Below are 20,604 nucleotides of genomic sequence, written 5' to 3' on the forward strand. Positions count from 1 at the left end.
ATAATTCTTTGGTATTTTTCAACCTTAAGAACGATTATTTGGAGTTGTCCTTTCACTTAAGAATTTCGTGGCACAGCGTAAGTATAATATATTCACTGTCAGGATATTAAAAAAAATATTTATTTATATAGTAAAAAATTTGGAAAACAATATATAAAACTATTGTACAACCTATAATACTTCTCCTCTACGTCATAACTGTTTATACCCATTTTTTCAGGTTGTGACTCCCCTCTTGGAATGGAAAATAAAGACATTCCTGACTCTGCTATCAAAGCCACTACAGTAATTGTAAGACATTTTGGTTTATCTCGTTTCTTTTTTTATTTCTGGATGATTAAAATTCTATTCTCTGTGCTATTTTTTTTCTTACAACAGTTACAGTACAACCTTGGTCTATAAACCTCGTTCGGTTAAAAAAAAATGCTTCCTTTTTTCGGGTGTTGCAGTGTTATGTATAGGTTTTTGCCATCCTATCCATTTTTCATATTGATGATAACCAACAATATTTCATATTTGTAGTCCAATTCAGCTACAGGAGCTAGCAACGCTAGGCTGCATTACGTAGCCCACAGTGGCGAGAGAGGTGCATGGTCACCTTCGTCTTGGGAGCAAGGACAGTGGATTCAGGTGAATCTTGGTAATATTACCATGGTAACAAAGATTGCAACTCAAGGAAGACAAGGCGAGCATGAGTGGGTGACTGAATACAAATTGTCTTATAGCCTTGATGGTGGCTATTATAAATTTTATCAGCAAGCCTCAAATATCAGTTCTGACCAGCAGGTAAGGTAAAATAAAATTTACTTTAAAGTAAATCGACCAATAAAGCTTTTAATTTTTGCAATATCATCAGCTCACTTGGTCTCTGAGAAACCATAATCCATATAATCTCTACCATTAAAGTACGGATACCTCCATAAAAAGAACACACATGAGCTGCTTATGTTGCAGTGCTGAGTGTGCTAAAGCCTTCAGGTTCCAACACATTTATCGTTACTTCTTGTAAACTTTGTGTCGTAGAATTTACAGATATTCAACCCAATGATTGCACTCGCCCAATCACTCCCATGCAGAGTACGATTCTGTCCTTCTAGAATTGTAGATTTTTTTCATTTTGTAAAATATACAATATTCGACTTTTGTTTGGATTTCAGGTATTTCAAGGTAACAAAGATGACAATAGCGTTGTTATAAACACACTCTATCCACGTATCGCGGCGCGCTTTATCCGCATTCACCCTGTAAAGTTTCATAAATGGCCATCCCTCAGAATGGAGCTGTATGGCTGTCATTCAGGTAAGACTACTGGGTACCTCTATTCGCTTAGAAGGGTGGTGGTGGATGTTTCGCCACATTTTGTTGGTGAAGTAGAAGCAACAAGCCTTACTTAACCCTCCGACGTATAAGGGGAAGGAGGGCGGTAGATGCATGCCACCCGAACTCGAGGTTTTTCGAATTTTGAAAGGGGGACTTACCTAATCAGAGCGTCGCGTGAAGTTGTGTGGTGTTTGACGCCTGACTCGAAATACGCCTGGAATATCCGATTGAAATTGGGCCTGTTATTCCGAATTCAAACTGTATACTTCTGAATGGTTCGATCGAGAAAGCATACAACCGAGGTTTTGTTAGATAAATTTTATTTAAGATTTTCCTCGAACATTTACAGTAAACAACGTATACACTTCGCTGCGCTTGGTGAGGACCAGTCGTATTATTAGTAATATTAATAAAATTGACATATTTTTTAGGTTTTCCTAGCCAGACACCTCCTTCCCATTGTGAGAAAGACTTAGGAATGGAGAGTTATGCCATCCCTGACTCTTCAGTGACGGCTTCCAGCATACGTTGGGCGCCTGCTAATGCGGGTAAAGGAAGGCTTCATTTCTTTCCTGAAGATGGAGAGAATGGCGCATGGGTAGCAAAAGCGAACGACAGATATGGCAGTTGGTTTCAGGTGGATTTTGGACATTTTACTAAGGTAACGACAATTTCAACTCAGGGGAGACAAGATGCTTCTGAGTGGGTAACAAAATACCGCGTGTCTTATGGTTACGATGGGATACTCTTCAGGTATTATCAAGAAAACGGAGAAGACGCAAAGGTATTTACTTCCTTAAAAAAAAAGTACTATGTGTTTAGGGCTTAAGAGGCCAGGGTCCCATGATTAAAATTGGTAACATTAAAAAAATAAATGAATCGATGGAGATAGACAGACAAAAATATAAACAGACAGACAGACAGATAGACGGACGGACGGACGGACGAACAGACAGATCGACAGACAGATAGACTGACAGACTGACTGACTGACGTACAGACGGACGGACGGACAGACAGACGGGAGACGGAAAAACAAAAATGGACGGCAAAACGAAAGAAAGGACGAAGGAACGGATGGACGGATGGATAGATGGATGTATGCAGGATATCAAAACTGTTACAACTGCGCAAATAACATATAAGTAAATAAACAATAATAAACCGTTAGCCAGTGCGAGTGGAGGTAACAGGAAAGATTTTTCTTGTGGAAAAATCTGAGCCGATGATGAACAAAGAAGAATGAACAGAAAAATGTGTTTATTCTCGACATAACCGGTTAGATTTAAAATACTACTCCATATAAATGACATACCCAAAAATGTTTATGTTAAAACTAAAAAGACCGAAGAAATGAAGAAGCGTTCTCTTGTTTTTTTATGGGGTGGGGCGGGGGGGGGGGGGCCTGCTTTGTCTTTTGCCAGATTTTTGATGGAAACAAGAATCGGTATACAGTTGTGAGTCACAAACTGAAGAATCCTTTTATTACCCGCTACATCCGAATCAACCCAGTAAGCTTTCATGGTTGTATTTCCTTGAGGGCTGAGTTCTATGGCTGTAAATCTGGTTAGTAGTCGCTGCTGTTGAATTTTTGGTGGAATGACCAATAAGATTCACCGTCTTGAACTTAAAGATATACACTCAGGGACAAAGACATCTTGTTAAGTCATAAGAAACGTAATTTAACGTGAACATTTATTATAAGCACCAACGGCAGTATAGTATAAGAGATGGCACGATATTTTTTTTACATGATTAATACATTAACCTGTGTATATCCATAACAAAAAAGGCTGTGGCGGGTTCTCCCTCACCTTTGCTGGGATAATACTTTAAGGTTTCCATATTTTAAGCTTTCTATCCTTGTTATAAAAAATAAACGGCCACACCCGTGGCCAAAATCTGCCAAATGATAGTCTTGTCTTTTATTATCCCAGCAAACAGAGCTTTGCCAAAGCAACACATACATACTTGTTTATATGCATGGCATCTAATCTAGGAGGAACAGGATACATAAAAGTAGGAAAAAGCATTTGCAAGCAATGGTAACGATTTGTTTGTTTGTTGGTTTTCCTGTTTGTAAATGGAAGGTCTAACGGAAACGTGGTTATGCATTCAAATATTCCAATTCACCAATTTAACGAAGTGCTATTTCTTTTGCACATTTTGCCTCTAGATCATTTTGTGGGACTTACAAAACCTTTCAAAACGTACAATCATCAGATCGGCTGCATACACAAGACACGAAGCAACATACTATTCATGAGACCAACGGCAGTATAGTATAGGAGATGGCACGCTATTTTTTTACAGGATTCATACATTAACCTCTGTATATCCATAACAAAAAAAAGTAGGAAAAAGCATTTGCAAGCCATGGTAACGATTTGTTTGTTGGTTGGTTTTCATGTTTGTAAATGGAAAGTCTAACGGAAACGTGGTTATGCATTCAAATATTCCAATTCACCAATTTAACGAAGTGCTATTTCTTTTGCACATTTTGCCTCTAGATCATTTTGTGGGACTTGCAAAACCTTTCAAAACTTACAATCATCAGATCGGCTGCATACACCAAACACGAAGCAACATACTATTTAGTAAATTAAAACCAAAAAACCTTTGAAACTCAAATAGTTCAATCGTTTAATGACATTTCGTTAACGTTCTACAGGATTTTCAGTTCCCAAGGTATCCGGCTGTAGGATACCCCTGGGGATGGAAAGCGGCCAAATATCAAAAGAATCCATAACAGCCTCCTCGAGTGGGTTATTAGGTGGCCCTGAAAATGCCAGACTACACTTTAAAGGGGCACGCCGACATATCGGAGCATGGATGCCACAAACACATGACCACAACCAATGGCTTCAGGTGGACTTTGGTGCTGAGACACGAGTTACGGGCATTTCTACACAGGGTCGTTATGATGCCACATTCTGGATAAAGAGTTACTCACTAAGATACAGTAATAATGGTTCAAACTTCACACAATACCAGCAAAAACTACGTACCAAGGTAAATATCCTAAACTAATTTATAGGCGCTTTGTATTTTCATAAAATTTAGGAATTCGTTTTGTTTTGTTTCTTCAAACGACATAGTATAAAGTGAGTTCTGATAACCTGACTATTGATTCATTAAGGTTAATAAACGTTGCTTGTTTTTTTTTTTTTTTCAGATATTCTTAGGAAACACGAATCGAAACGGCCTCGTCGGTCATGAGCTAGTCCCACCAATACAAGCACGGTGTATACGAGTTATTCCTAAGTCTTGGAACGGGCTTATAGCTTTACGATTAGAGTTGTATGGATGCCCAGCAAGTAAGCGATTTTCTATTTTTAATCAGATTTGTGCTAATACATTTAATAAATTGTGTCAGAGCAATAATGGAGTTGAAAAAACGTCATTTTCTATTGTCACGAGCGTAGGACAAGAAAAAAACTCCAAAACCCTGAGAGAATTGATGCGTTCAAAAGCAGCGCAAGCAATCGCCCCCCTCCCCCACCCGGTCTGGATGAGGTTAATCTCAACTACTTAACTCATTTCAAAATGTTGCTTCCAACAAGGAAATACTTCGTTCGTTGTCATTTTTGACTGTTTTTGTCAGTTCTGGCAGAAAATGGTGGCTACTCTCAGTGGAGTGCTTGGACCCAATGTTCTGTTACCTGTGGGTTTGGATGTCGTTCACGAAGCCGTTCGTGTACAAATCCTCCCCGGGGACCTTATGGTAATGACTGCTCTGACCTGGGAAGTGAAAACCAAACAGCAGAATGCAACAGTGGTTTTGACTGCCATCGACTAGAAAACAACAGCAAGGCAATAAACTGCAACGGTGGAGACGATTGCCCTCACTTGGGAAATAACAACCAGACGGCAAATGAATGCAGGAACACAAGTTGTAAAGGTAACAAAGAATTTTCTACTTTTCAGTCGCTTTCTCTGTTATTCTTATTTTGTGGCAGAACATATTTCCACCTGAGCCACAGCACCACTGCTATCGTTTGGCAGCCTGTCAAATGATGGCATTCAACGCCAGATCATATTTTATTGGTTTTCTTATGTACTTTTTTGGGCCATTTCTCATATTTTTTTGGTTTCCTTATGTACTGTTTTGGGCCACGCCTTTTTTTGTTCCGCCCCTTTCCTTATTCATCTCCCTTCCTTCTGTAAGTACATTATAGCTTTTATTTTTTTATATATTATAGCTTTAAGCATAATAAGTCAGAATTTAGATTAACTAGGCATGTATCTACAGAGACGGCAACAAATCTTTACGAGATTTAAGATTAAATGGATAACGAGTCGAAATTACCTAAGTAGTTACCTCCTGTTTAGAGCCTGGGCAGAACTATATCGAGTTATTATAACATTCGTGATTAGTATGTAGCCTGCTATTAAAGACTGTTAGGATTAGAAGGGTTTAAGCCAAGAATGAGGCCCTGCCAGGGAGGGGTTCCCGTGTCGCTTGTCTTAATTTTAAAATTCGCCGTGTTGCTGTTTTATCAAACTTCGCGTCGCTGTCGGTAGAAAAAATTGAAGGAAAATTACTTGTCCTTGTTGAAATTTTAGCTTTTTCAAAATGGATGTCGTTTGTCGCGATTTTATTTTATGTGCTGTCACTACTTTTTGGGGCATTTCGCTTGTCGGAATTTACCCTGGCAGGGCCTCAAGACTCGACAACAGCAATCCAATCATTTGGAGATAATCAGAACATATCGTGGTGCATTCATGATCATCGTATGTGTCATATTAATAGGAGACGCATTATATATTTTTCTTTGACAATGTGATATAAAACTCTTTATTTCTTTCACAGATACCTCTGTACTTACTGAAAGCAATTCAAGTGAGTTTCCAGTTTTACTTCCTTGTATAACAAAGCTTAAAGGAAGCTACGTCACGGACAAATCAACGTGAAAAAATTGACAAGTTTTTCAAGTTGGTTGCCCATACAACCCTTCTCAATCTTCGTTAGTCGAAACCTTCCTGCTATCCTAAGATTTCCTTCATATTGAAACTAATCAGAATAATTAGTTACATGCTGTAAAATGTCGTGACATAGTTCCTTCAATAACGCTCTATGATCGTATTGGCTAGATTTATTAAAATTGCAATATATATAATATTGGTGGTTTTCAGTGTTGCAAGCAAGTTAATATAAACAAATTAGGTCTGAAAAACAATGAATTTCACATTGAGGCTTGCTGCGTGTACAAGTTGATTCATAGAGTGAAAATGCAATTGGGTCTTTTTCCAATACACCGCCCAATCTACCCATCGTGAAACTCAGAACGCCTTATGCCGCAGTGGGAGAAGTCTGGAGATATGAAAACGTCCATGAACATTGCCATTTCTAAGACATTAAGAACGTATTACAATAGCCGCGCTGTAGTGTATTTGGTTCAGTTTTTACATTTGTAATGACGTCAGGTGCAAAACCGTTCCATACATTGACCTATACTTTTAAAGTCGGGACACACTAAGGATCGACAAGTCGCAGCGGCAGGTCTCTGTGACAAGTCGCTCCGTGCGTAGTGCTTCAAAACAAGTCGCTGCGACAAGGTGCTTGTACGGTGCTCACGCAGCGAATTTAGAAGAGTGGGAATGTGAACTTGTTTTTCAATTCAATATGGCTGAAAAAAACGTGACACTCTCTCATGTGTTAAAAAAATATTTTGTTGCAGAAGTGTGCAAACGCTGCGACAACGCTGCTTTCGCTCATTTTTCAAACTGGTTTAAATTCGTGCAACTGATCGCAGTGACAAAGAGTGTCACACGAGGCAATAAGTTGCAGCGACGTGTCCCCACGACACGCTGCAGCGACTTGTCACCTAGTGTGTCCCAACCTTTACTGTCCATTTCAGTTTTTTTAACGTATATACTTCAATTTGCATAATCATGAATTTCAGAAGAATAGCGAGTATAACATTTTAATAAAACATATTTTTGTTTCCAGGTTCTAACCAAAACATTGCCTATGCTTCCATATCAGTCGGAATTCTTGTTGCACTAGTTCTTTTTATTGGCCTACTTAAACACTTTCTCGTGTGGAAAAAACGCTTTTCCCCACCTCCAGGTTGGTAAATGCTTTCTTTCAAAGTCTTGCAACAATTGTTCCTTAACTAGGCCCTGTGTCCCCAACTATTTTGCAATAAAGACCCTGTGCAAGAAAGCAATATTTCTAAAACGTTTTTCATTCAATCCGTCATGTCGTCCAAGACCACAGGACTGAACGGTTAGCTGCATAATTTATTTGAAAGGTTCCAGCTGATACCAAGTTAAGTTAATCGAAGTTATAAGTTAATATACATTAAGGTTAGGACGGAACCTTTTTCTTATTGTTGAAAAAAAATTAACCCGCATATTTTCACACATCGGTCGGATGCAGTGGCCGCTGCGCAAGCTCGTGGCGTGGAAAGTCAGGTACAAAATTCTTTTGACACGCAACCTGCATACTGCTGTGATCAGCAATACCGAAAGCGTGTCGAGATAGAGAGAGATGGTAATTAAAATCTCAGTGTTGCTGATATTATCATTCTTTGTTTTGTTGTTGTTGCTCTGGTTGCTATTTTGGACACCCATTGATGAAACTTGATAGTGAGTCATGATTTATAACGTTTCTCCTTTAAATCTTCATGCAGAATTCAAGTACCACGCTTTCATAATTTACAGCCAAGAGGATTCCCATTGGGTGAACGGAAAACTCCTTCCTTTTCTGGAAGAGCGACATTATTTAAAATGTTGCATTCACTACAGAGACTTTACACCTGGAAAACCTTTCACGGAAAGCATGGCAGAAAGTGTCTACAACAGCTACAAAATCATAGCGGTGTTTTCAAGCAACTTTTTGAAGAGTAATTATTGCTGCTACGAGCTAAACATTGCTAAATATCGACTTCTAAACAAACGAGACGACAGTCTTATTATTGTAAGGATTGATATAGATTCGGAGTGCCGCCAGCTTCCTCGAGAGCTACGAAAAAGAAGCTTTATCGACTATTCAAACTGTTTCGAAAGGCCTCTATGGGAAAGCAAACTGCTAAGGTTTCTCAATGTTCAAGATGATTCTAGTAACCAACACGCGACCGAAAAGCAGACCGATTACAACAACACAAACCAAGTGATCATGTGTGTTTTATAAATACAAGAAATAGTGCAATTGATAATGTACATTGCTACGGAACAAGAAATAGTGATATCGCCAGAGAGCAGAAAAGCCTCTACAGCAGCGAACAGGAAATCTACCAGAGCGCACAATTGCGCCAAAAATGGTGTTCGCGGCACTGGAGTTGACTTTTTCGAACCTAAGGTGGCCAAGAAAAGACGCAGCGAAGTTAAAGTGCACGCTTGTTTGCTCATTTCAGTGTATAAGTACAAGGACGTCTCAGAAGCTGGTAAACGTCTTCTGGCGATGTTCTACCAAAGAGTACCTTCCTAGCCGGATAGAAAGGAATCAATCTAAAAAATTTTGTGTTAGTAGTACAACTGAACTAGCCACGAGGTATATGGCCATTTGTGTAGAATCCTGTCTATTCCTATCCGTATCTTATCTTGGACAACTAGATGATTCGAGCTAGATGATACTTAGTACGGGAAGTACAAGTGACCAATTACGAAAATTTGTTTACTAAAGAAAGCGGAAGAGACTGGGGGCGAGGATGTTCTTCCCGCTTCCTGAACTTTCATTGTTTAGTTACTACTTTAGTTACTTTGTTGACATCACCATATGGTTGTTATGGGCCACGGGCTGGTTGTGAGTTGACTCGAGTGTTGTAGCGGTAGAGTCGATAAAAGATGTTTAAAACAATGAACCAGTTAGCGAGTTTATCTGGCATATTATTGGTAACAACGCAATATGCATTAATTTTCATTCCTGGCGGGTTTTGGGGGTAACACCGTAACGTGTTATAAATTAGGTGATAGTTCTTCCGTTGCTGTACCGGAACACACACAAGTTCATCTTGGCGTCTATAGGTAGTCGCGGTTCAGTTCCTGTTTGAAAGCATAATATTTCTCTGAAATATTTTGTTTTAGCGTTGCCCTTAATTAGTTATTGGACGACAGTTTTACGCGAAAATATAATCATATCTTTGCTTCTGAGTCAATCAAGAAAGGAAGAAAAAGTTGTCAACGCCAGAGCATGTAAATTGGGAAACCCCCGATCATTGATTAGAACAAGAGCCGGCTTCTGAAAGATCGGAAATTATGATTATACTTTTTCCAGAAGGATCATAGTGTGATACCAAACATCATTTTTAACAGTTTTATATTCGTTACTTTTTTTTATCCCGCGCATTTTGCTCTGTATCGTGTGCTCGCTGATTTCGATGTTGGCAGCTAATATTAATATTACGCATGACCAAACAAACGTATCAAGTATGAAATGGAGCAAATACGCCCTTAAAGCGAGTTTACAAAAGGGGTCTAAATAAGAGGATTTTACCTCCTGGCGAGCAACGACTATCAACCAAGCTTCAATCAGCTTTTATTGAAAGGGTTTTGTCACGGATTTTAAAAATTTTTTGAACAGCCAAATTTTTATATCTGTGTCACAGGAAACCTAAAGATAATAGTCCATTTTTATCAAAAATTGCTATATTTGAGCACTGAAACTGTTTCCGCGCGTCTTTGAAAATCGATATCTGTCGTCGTAGTTGATTTATAACCGCAAATTAAGGTTATATCTTCCTTTAGATGTTTAAAGATCAGTACCTACCACTAATTTCAGAACAGTCAGTTAAGACCAAAAATCTGTGAAATCCCCGTGATGTAGCTCCTTTAAGAGTAACCTGCTTTTTGCGTCGCACCTGCGAGCAGATAACTCCCGTCTTTCTCTTTGGACTCCTATATAATAGCAGACTTCTAGTCCCACTCACGCTTGCCAAAAAATGTGTATATTTTTGCGACTTAACCTTAATTCGCGAGGACATCGGAAATAAATGAACATACTCATTATTTGAAACTACTAATAAAACTTTCAAGACAGAAAACTGTATCAGTTGACGCGCTACCTTCTTAGCCTGTTTTAGTCCAAAATAAATAATGCTTTCTCGTCGTTTATGTTTATCACTTGTTATTGATACAGTTGTTGATATTGTAGGGGATGAAGGAACGGTGACCGAACAACATTTTCACAGCATTAAATTCCCACTCAGCCGGAACCAGCACAATGCGAGCAGGTGACGGCGGTTTACATTTATGTTCGACCATTTACATATCTCGCTCTCTTTGTTACCACATTTTTCTAGGAGAGGAAAAGAAAACGTCTTTTAAAAATTATGAATAATTTTTAGACCTTTTTATTTCACGAGAGCGTTTTGACGAGCTCCATGACGGCTCCTGGGAATTGCTCTTCTGTGATTAAATGATAAGATGTCTATGGAACATCTTTGTTTCTTAAATAAGAAAACATCATGCACTCTAAACACTATTAGGTTCATGCAAACTGAAGTACGATGAACCCAACTGTGGGGATTTTATTGCTGCTGCAACTCTCAGTGGGCCGTGGTAAGTAAAGTACAGTATTTAAAACCAACAAAAAAATTCGATATTCATTTCTCAAAGAAAAGACGAATCAAGAAATGGATAGATTGGCGTAAAACTGAAACAGTTCGCATCATTATTCTCAAGTGTCAGTACCATCGCAAAAACGAATAAACTTAAATGGCCCTCAATAAAACCCACTCGACACTTTTGAGATACTACAATTCTCAACGCTTCTTAAATTTTGCAGGACCAGCTATTAGTATAAATTATGTTATCAATTATTACTGTGAAAAACAAATTCAAAAAGCAAAGAAACAAAAAAAAAACTGGTTCGATTCTTTATTTGACGTTTGCAAGCGAACAATCAGAAGTGAAACGGATGAACAAAATTTCAACTTGTTAAGCATTAAAATAAGTTCAGGCAAATAAATTTAAAAGCTTTTCAGATAACAAATGACAAAGTCAAGGACAAATAATAATCCTGGCTTTTGCAGCAAATAGAATAGCCTAAATAAAATAAACGTAAAACTAAATATGCAGAGCGAACAAAATGAATCGTAATGCAAAACTCACGCGCCTATGTCCCAGTTCCTTAAAATTCGAACTTACAGTGGCCGACAGAAAAGACAAATACTCTATGAGATCTAAAATACTCTTTACAAGATGGCTTCATCAATACTCACAGTGTCGTCTATTTACATGATTAAACTCTAAAGTAAACACAGCATTGACATCTTTTTCTTCTCCTCTTTTATGGCCCGCTCAAACGTATTTACTGAGCATCGCTGACCCAGGATAAATCTGACCTTGAACATTGACGTTGAATTATTGACAGCAGAGCTACAGTAATGGAGAACCATTTTGAACCAAGCATTTAATTCAAGGGCCAAATGAACGCGACATTTCAACTTTGTTAATATTTAGGGAAATTAAACACCAGTTTACATTTCATTACTTTCTGATAAACAATAAAGCGCGCAAATAAGAGTGCATAGGGGTGAGATAACGACCCCTTTTTAATATCAAATTTCCGTTGTGCTCGAGCCATGTATAATTTGGCAGTGACAGCATCATGCCTAGTCAAAGAATGGTAATTTTGTTTACACGTCCACTTTTTGGAAGTAAAAAAAATGGACTCCCTTTTATTATTTTTTTATATTAGGTAGTGCGCAAAAAAATCTGGCAATGGGAATGGTGCTATTTCGTTATATTATTGTATCAACAAAAATTAACCCGAAATGGTTTCTTTATTTGATCCTTGTAATGCATGTGCGATAGTCCAATAGTTAGAGAAATAAGAAAAATCAACTTAAAGGTTGTTGTTGTTGCTGCTACATATTTCGCTACATGGCACGGAAAACGCGAATGACAACAGCACTTGTAATTTTTGACAATTTTTATAGCCAATCCCCTCTTGCCAGTTTTACAAGCCTGCAACACACTGCTCATTCTGACCCTCTCTGCTTCCTTTCAGAGTGCGTCTCTTGTGGTTTTTCCAATGTGATCAGTTTTCTTCTCTTGTTTTCCAAGATCAGTTTCTCACACTTCCACTTGCACACGTAAACAAAAACTATTTCCCCTGAAATCGTATTATGTGAATCGATTATTCAAGACCATTTACGAGTCTGGCAATATACTGCGCATGCAGATGGGATTAACGAACTTTTTCATATTACGTTATAAAAAACTGCAGTATTTAACTATAACAGGATGTTACAGTCGTTGTCTCAGTGGAGCATCAAAGTGTCCAACTTGGATTCTCTGTTCGAAATTTATCTTTTCATACGCTATTACTTCATTGTTTCTTTTTTGCTTTCATGGTTTTTAGTAATCGAATTTTTAACCCTAACTCATTTTTGGTTACCTTCTAGGAAATGCAAGCAAAGGTAGGCACATTACATAGACTTTATAACTTGTGCAGTTATCAATAATATTCAATTTATAAAGTACAAGAGGGAAGGTGTGGATGCAACAATTTAGAAAAAGGTTATTAACTCTGTGATGCTCAAATATTCAGCAGCTTTTCAATCACCTCTCGCGGGAATTTTGATGTGTCAACTTTTCACATGCCCTGGTAACCACGTTTTATTTTTAACATGCTGGTTTAGCTAAATTTCGAATTTTTTGACACAATCTAGAATCTACGTTACGAACGGTATCTTTATATCTTTGGTTATTTATTACTTCTTTGTTACCGCCATCTTGATTGGGGTCTTTTTTTTTTTTTTTTTTTGTATTTTTTTTTTTGATGTCGCCTTGGAGGAAAAAAAATCGAGCAAATGAATCATGTAACAGCATTTGCAGGCAAAACAAGAGTATCTTGTTACAAACAAACACAAGTATCGTGTTACGGTTGCAAAGATAATCGTATGGAACACCCGGGAAGAAGCACAAGTGGTGTTGCAATGACTTATTGAAAGTAAAATAAAGCAAATGAACATGAAACATAAAACATCATACTTTCTATTGATCGACTCCATTGTATCCTGCACTATCTTACGAGCCACTGAGTTTGTTAAGCCACCCATTTTTATATTGATGAAAACCATCGATCGATATCTTATCTTTATAGTCCGATTTAGGTACACAAGCTAGCGACGCTAGACTTCATTACGTAGCTCACAGTGGTGAAAGAGGCGCATGGTCGCCATCTTTGGAACTAGGGCAGTGGATTCAGGTGGATCTGGGCAATATTACCATGGTGACAAAGATTGCAACTCAGGGAAGACAAGGCGCGCACGAATGGGTGACTGAATACAAAGTGTCTTATAGCCTTGATGGTGGCTATTATAAATTTCATCAACAAACCTCAAATAACAGTTTTGATCAGGTAAGGTACACTATTGTAAGGAAGTTATTTCAGCTCTTCGATAACAAAGAGATGTATCAACATGAGCTGCCTATGTTGCAGTGCTGATTCTATTTAAAATGATTCCATTGAAAAATCATTTGAAATCAAAATAATTTAGAACTTTGCACATTAATTTTGTTAATTACAACTAATGCATCCAATAAATGAAATAAAAAGATAGTTCACCATGCTTGTTTTTGCGCTCTAGAGCTATAGCTTATAAGTACTTTGCTAGTTTGTAAAAGCAAAATTGAAAAAACAAATGAGAGGCGCTCATTATATACAGATTATTGTAATTTTAAGAGGGTAAAAATGTACAATATTTTTTTGGTTTTGATTTCAGGTATTTCAAGGTAACACAGATGACAATAGCGTTGTTATAAACACATTTAATCCACCTATTGTGGCGCGCTTTATCCGCCTTCACCCTGGTTATTTTTATGGATTGACATCCCTTAGAATGGAGCTGTATGGTTGTCATTCGGGTAGGTTGTTAGACTGGGGGTCGCGTGTTATAGCAGCATTGTGTTGATGAAGCCCTGTAACGAGTTTTACTGCGTTCATTTACATAAAATATTATGTTTTTTCGAAATGCAATAAGTGTTCTATTGTCATTTAGATAAGAAATTAAAATTTTGTTAATCAATATTAAATGATACATTTCAAAAAAATTAATCTTACCAAATTTGCCGTGTACAATTTTTGCACATATAATGATTTTGGTTTTTGTCCTCGAATTTATAGAGTATATTAGTTAATATCTTAAAGGTTATTTAAGAATTACTACATAAACCCGACGTAAATAACACATCATAAAGCTGTATTTTATTATTTAAAGGGATAAAAATGAAAGTGGAAGTGTTACTTAATTGCCACTGTAGAACACAATTAGGTTACTTATTAAACGACATAATTAAGTTATATTTTGCTAGTTCTAGGACTCATTTAGTTATTGGTTTGCATCTTTAATCAGGTGTTCTTTCTGTGTTTAGGTTCTTTAATATGTTTTAATCCATTTTTGGCACACGTTGGCCAATGTACCTTCCGACTCATCCTATTTTACAGGGTTCTATTGGACGAGTTTATATTAAGGGCCATACTTTGCGTTTACTACGTAAAGAAAATTGGTTGAAAAGGCCAGTGAATGTCATTCAAAAGAGTTCACAGCCGTTTGTAGATTGACGAAACAGGCATTCATATAAATTTTGTACCATACCCAGTGACCAAAATGTGTCACTTGTTAGTGATAGCAATGTATCTTTTACAGGCTTTCCTACACCGAAACCGCCAGTTTGCGAAGCAGGCCTAGGATTGGAAAGTTCTAAAATTCCCGACTTCTCAATAACGGCTTCCAGTGGTAATGCAAGCAATGGAAGGCTTCATTTTTTCCCCAAATTTGGACAAAAAGGCGGATGGGTAGCAGATGATATCATAGCAAGCACCTGGTTTCAGGTGGATTTTGGAAGTTGGACTAAAGTGACAAGAATCTCGACTCAGGGAAGACAAGATGCTGATGAGTGGGTAACAAAATACCGCGTGTCTTACAGCTTCGACGGAGTATTCTTTAGGTATTACAAAGAAAACGGAGAAAATATAAAGGTAACTATTTCAAGAACTTGACTTTTCCTTAGCCTTAAAGTTATTTGTTAAGAATGTAGCCGTCGGCAGTCATTTGAGGAGGAATGCGAAGGTGAGTAAATATAGTCAGGGTGGACAAAACGTTGATTTGAGTGGCACACCTCATTGTTGTGGATTGGTGCTACATTTAACGATAATAGCTATACTTGGTCAGTGGCATGTTGTAAGACTTAACTTTCTCGTATCAAGTTGAATAAAAAATAATGTAGCTCTCACTGAATTGTAAGGTTTGCGAAAACCTATAATAAATGCTCCTATTTTCCCAACAAGGTGATTTATAAGCCATCACGTTGGCTCCATTACATGCTTTGTTTCCTTTGCTCTTTTTATCTTTCGACAAAAGTGGGCATATTTTCATGAAAAGACTTATACGTCGTTACTTTCTTTACCAAGATTTTTGACGGAAACATAGATCAATACACAGTCATGAGTCACAAACTGAAGAATCCTATCATTACCCGTTACATACGAATTAGCCCAATGGTTGATGGCTATCGTCGTTGGATTTCCCTGAGGGCTGACTTCTATGGTTGTAAATCTGGTAGGTTGTCATTGATGTTAATAAACCTCCATTTTTAGAATGTCACAGTCACAGTCTGATATAACAAATATCCGGGTTTTATTCGTTTTTCAGCTTTCAATATTTCGCACGCACGTTGCCTGACTTTTTACTGCTTATTTTTACTGGACTATACACTGTCTGTGAAGGTATATAGCAAATTTAAGGGCGTCTCCTTAACCATTCGCTCTTGTAATCTAAATGTTAATTACTACATACCTGTCGTGGTCTGTTGAAAACCACAGGATCTGATCGTTTCTTTCGTCTCGGGGGGGGGGGGGCCGGGGGGGGGGGGGGGGGGGGGGGGGGGGGGGGGGGGGGGGGGGGGGGGGGGGGGAAGGTTAAATCAGTACTATCGGTGAAGTCGTCTTTCCCCCTTTTCCCCCTTTCCAGATGCTGCTCGCAGCATTTCCTCTGCAAAAACTTGCACACGCAGCAGACAGTATTTATATCAGTCAGAAAGTTGTACGTTGAAATAGTTTATCTTTAGCTAAAGAACATTTTTATCTTCTTCTGATCTTTTACTTACTTTTCACAGGATTTTCAATTCCCCAGATACCAGGCTGTAGAACACCGTTAGGGATGGAAAACGGCCAAATATCAAATGAATCCCTAACAGCATCTTCCCAACTAAGTCCAACCTCTGGACCTGAAAACGCTAGACTGAACTTGAACGGAGCATGGAGCACACTGGAATTTGACCATCACCAGTGGTTGCAGGTCAACTTTGGGGCTGAGACAAGAGTTACGGGTATTTCCACACAGGGTGATCCCTCTGTGTATGTCTGGGTCAAGAGTTACACGTTAAAATACAGTAACGATGGTTCAAACTTCCGACACTACCAGCCAGAATTAAACACCAAGGTAAATACTCAAAACAAATATTACTGCCTCTTTGCATCAACATGTCAAAATGACCTCATGGTCGCCTTCCATTTAGTCAAAAATTCCAGAGATTTTCGTTAGGGTGTAAATTGTAAATGCATTAACGGTTTACCCACTGGAAAATTACCCGAAAAAACGAAACTCTATATAGCTAAAAGGCCAGTCCCTATTCGTTTGGAACATTCCGAACGGAAAAATCAAGTTCCATTTACTGTTCTTCATCTTTGCAACAGTTTCGGGTTTTACGGCTTTCACGGCGATGCCAAATGTTGCGCCTCGATGAAAATGGCTGGTTCTTCAAGATTCTTCAAATAGAGCACACTTTCTTCCCGAACGGAAATTCCAAACGGAAATTAATTACGTTTTTTTTTTTCTAAATGAAAAGCGCCCCATGATGACTTGCCATAATAATTAACCTGTTTTTTACTTCATACAGACTTTTTCAGGGAACTCAGATAGTAACAACGTTGTCACTCATGAGCTGATCCCACCAATACGAGCTCAGTATTTAAGAGTTATTCCTGAGTCTTGGCACGGTTACATAGCTTTGCGATTAGAGTTCTACGGATGCCTAGCAAGTAAGGAATTATCCTTAGAGTTGTGTTTACGTACATTCTCCATAATAGATGTGTCAAATGTTTCAGCGAAAATTAACACAAATCTTTAAACGGGCCTTTTGTATGATCATTATCAGTGATAATTTGGGACAGATTTACTCGTTTAGTAGCAAGGAAGACCATTTGTAAAAAGTTCAAAGCTAAAGATATCGTTAAAAAAGTGCTACTTGGAAGACTTAGCTTAAGTGCGTAATAACGAAAGTTTGTGCCCAGATTATTTTTCACGCTTAAGACGTATTTATCAATAAACGCCGTGCCCCTTAGCTTCCCTCCCTTTTCGTACAATTATTTAAGCCCCCCTGCGCAGACTTTCTTACCACCTTACGTTCCTCCCTACCTACAAAAACCAAATCGGGTAAGAATGCAGTTTTTAATATATTTCTTTTAAATGGATAAAATAAGCGATTCAAAAGACGACCATATATAAAATAAACGAAATCTAGCTTTTCATTACATATCAAATAAAAGTAGACTTTTAATGAAATTGTGTAAAATAACGCACATGTTGAAACTGGGACATGTATTTGAAAAGCTAATACTAATTCCTTTTCAAGTCACGGCTGGAACATAAAGCTGCTCGAGTCTCTGGCGATAATTGATTTAATACAACATCTGAACAAACTGAAGAAAAAGTGCTCACTTCCTTAGCAGAGGTAAGACTAAATTTGTTGGTGTTGTTTCTTTTTTCAGTTCTAGCAGAGAATGGAGGCTACTCTCAGTGGAGTGCTTGGACCCTATGTTCTGTAACCTGTGGGGTTGGACGTCGCTCACGTTACCGTTCCTGCACAAATCCTTCCCCGGGCCCTTTTGGTAACGACTGCTCTGACTTGGGAAGTGAAAACCAAACAGTACAATGCAACAGTGGTGTCGAGTGTCTCAAGCTAGAAAACAACAACAAAACAGCAGATTGCGAAAGTGGAGAGGACTGCAATCACCTGAGAAATAACAACCAGACGGCAAGATGCAACAGCACAGATTGTAAAGGTGTGTAAATAACTCAATGTTTTCTAATCCTCCCTTACTACACTGTGATATTTTCCTGGATAAGCCGCCATGGAACATATATCGGGAACATTTTTTCTGAACACCTTTATGACTCTGGGATTGTAAGTTTGTAAGTTAATTTCTGTTAAAACCTGTAAGGATTGGGAAGATTTGAGCTAAGACCAATCTAATTACTTGGAGATCAACAGAAAGCGCTTTTATGCATTCATGATCAGATTCATCGCATATACATTAGCATACATTGATTGCATTTATTACCTCCTTAGAATCCTTTAGGCCTACAAAAACAAAGTCAGGTGAGTAACAAAGATAAATAACCTAAACGTTGAAATAGAGAAAATTGAAAGTTTTGAGAACGGGAATTGCTCTTGAGAAAGTTATTAGAAAAGGAATCTTTCACAGATGAATGAATTTGGTATACGTCTGCAATATGAGTACACAGCTTCCGAACAAGACAACCAGAGAAAGGTATTTTATAAGATAATGGTCGACTGACGTCCCTAATATCCTTTTCACATTAAGGCTTGCTGTGTGCAAGTTTCAGTACGGTGTATCTCGAAATGAAAGCAGTCTGGACGTAAAAATAGCGCGCGTTATAGTTCAAGTTATATAAAACGGAGAAAGAAAACCGTAAAAAAATCGATGCAAGTTAAGATCAGATTTTCAAACCACTGTCATGGCTCTGATTTCCCTTGTTTTAACATTACTAATTATTAATGATTTTGAGATTAAAGTTCTCTATATTCTCCAGGTTCTAACCACACCATTGCTTATGTGTCCATATCAGTTGGAATCCTAGTAACAATAGTTCTTTTAATTGGTATACTCAAGTACATTCTGTTTTCAAGGAAACGCTCTTCTTCACATCAAGGTTGGTAATAGCTTACGTTTAAGATCTTCCAAGAATTGTTCGCTTACTAGACCCTGTGTCCCTAACTAATTTTCAGTTTAACATGTTCTATATCTGTTGACTACTCCTTGCTATTTCCAGTGAAACCCGCTAAATGAATCGCTTCCCAGTGAAACGCGTCCGAATCAGTCAAAGACAGTATGAAACCACTGGAACAAACCGCTAGCTGCCTAATCAAACCATAGTTAATAGCGGGCAATTATTCGGAGGCCCGGCAAAGTTCTCTGTTGTATGTTTTGTTTGCTATTTTGGGAATTGGACCTGCACCAAACCTGAAAAAATACAATAGGCAGTTACGTGTGTTCATGTAACTAACTAGTAGAAACATTGCGAATACCTAATTCATGGATAGTGTATGAACGCAATACAAAAGATGTGCAGGGTCGTGGACCTTCCAACATAAATCTTGACCACCTTGTTGCTCCTTTGATGTTTGCCGGGCTTGAATGGTTGGTTCCAGTCGTCACTAAAAATGAAGATTAGCATTTTCTTTATTTATTTTGAATACTTCTTGTGTTAGATATATCTTGTGGTTATAAAGCGTGTGTCGTTGTTGTCATTGTTGTCGTGGTTAGGTTGTTCCTTAGGTTGCTATTTGGAGACCTATCAAATGAAATTGGAGAGCGGGTTATCGTTTAATTTTCTCTTCTCTTTTAATCTCCATGCAGAATTTAAATACCACGCTTTTATAATATACAGCCAAGAGGATTCCAATTGGGTAACCGGAAAACTCCTTCCTTTTCTTGAAGAGAAGCATCATTTAAAATGCTGCATTCACTACAGAGACTTTACACCTGGAAAGCCTTTCCAGGAGTGCATGGCAGAAAGTGTCTACAACAGCCACAAAATCATAGCAGTGTTATCAAGCAACTTTGTGAAGAGTAATTACTGTAGCTACGAGCTAAACATCGCGAAATATCGACTTCTGAACAAACGAGATGACAGTCTGATTATTATAAGAATCGACAAGGAAGATTGCCGCAAGCTTCCACGGGAGCTGAGAAAAAGAAACTTCATCGACTATTCGAATTCACTAGAAAGGCCTCTATGGGAAAGCAAACTGCTTAGGTTTCTCAATGTTCAAGATGATTCCAAAAACCAAGGCACGACCGAAGTGCAAAGCGATTGCAATAATACCGACAATCATGTTTCCTTAATATGTAATGAAAATACTTCAAGAAATGGAAGTTACATATCACAACGTGTAACTCAGATTGATGACGTTGAGATGCACATAACGGAACAAGAAACAGTGCTATAAACCGATTACGTATTTTTGCTGTAAGCGACAATAAGAAAAAAATAGTCTGAATGTCTGAATCTGAAGGTAGAAATT

The 20,604-nt window shown here is 38.1% G+C and overlaps 3 protein-coding genes across 3 annotated transcripts; all 3 read left to right on the plus strand.

The window, feature by feature from the left end:
• Positions 1-225: 225 nt before the first annotated feature.
• LOC144632766 (uncharacterized) lies at positions 226-20,588 on the plus strand. The gene is made up of 11 exons (XM_078491488.1): positions 226-285; positions 13,376-13,633; positions 13,998-14,139; positions 14,922-15,253; positions 15,686-15,833; positions 16,390-16,715; positions 17,173-17,314; positions 18,044-18,337; positions 18,625-18,654; positions 19,110-19,229; positions 19,937-20,588. The coding sequence occupies exons 1-11, from the start codon at positions 241-243 to the stop codon at positions 20,527-20,529; spliced, it is 2,430 nt and encodes an 809-aa protein (XP_078347614.1). The 5' UTR covers positions 226-240; the 3' UTR covers positions 20,530-20,588.
• Positions 455-6,234, plus strand: LOC144632081 (lactadherin-like). Its single transcript, XM_078490684.1, has 8 exons — positions 455-786; positions 1,158-1,299; positions 1,752-2,104; positions 2,745-2,886; positions 3,992-4,332; positions 4,496-4,637; positions 4,925-5,221; positions 6,134-6,234. Exons 1-8 carry the CDS (start codon positions 652-654, stop codon positions 6,232-6,234), a joined length of 1,653 nt encoding a protein of 550 aa, XP_078346810.1. The 5' UTR covers positions 455-651.
• Positions 6,738-8,918, plus strand: LOC144632082 (toll-like receptor 2). Its single transcript, XM_078490686.1, has 3 exons — positions 6,738-6,747; positions 7,274-7,393; positions 7,959-8,918. The coding sequence occupies exons 1-3, from the start codon at positions 6,738-6,740 to the stop codon at positions 8,456-8,458; spliced, it is 630 nt and encodes a 209-aa protein (XP_078346812.1). The 3' UTR covers positions 8,459-8,918.
• Positions 20,589-20,604: the final 16 nt, after the last annotated feature.

Source organism: Oculina patagonica, chromosome 12 (genome assembly GCF_052425735.1).
Source record: "Oculina patagonica isolate OP01 chromosome 12, crgOcupat, whole genome shotgun sequence".
NCBI lineage: Eukaryota > Metazoa > Cnidaria > Anthozoa > Scleractinia > Oculinidae > Oculina > Oculina patagonica.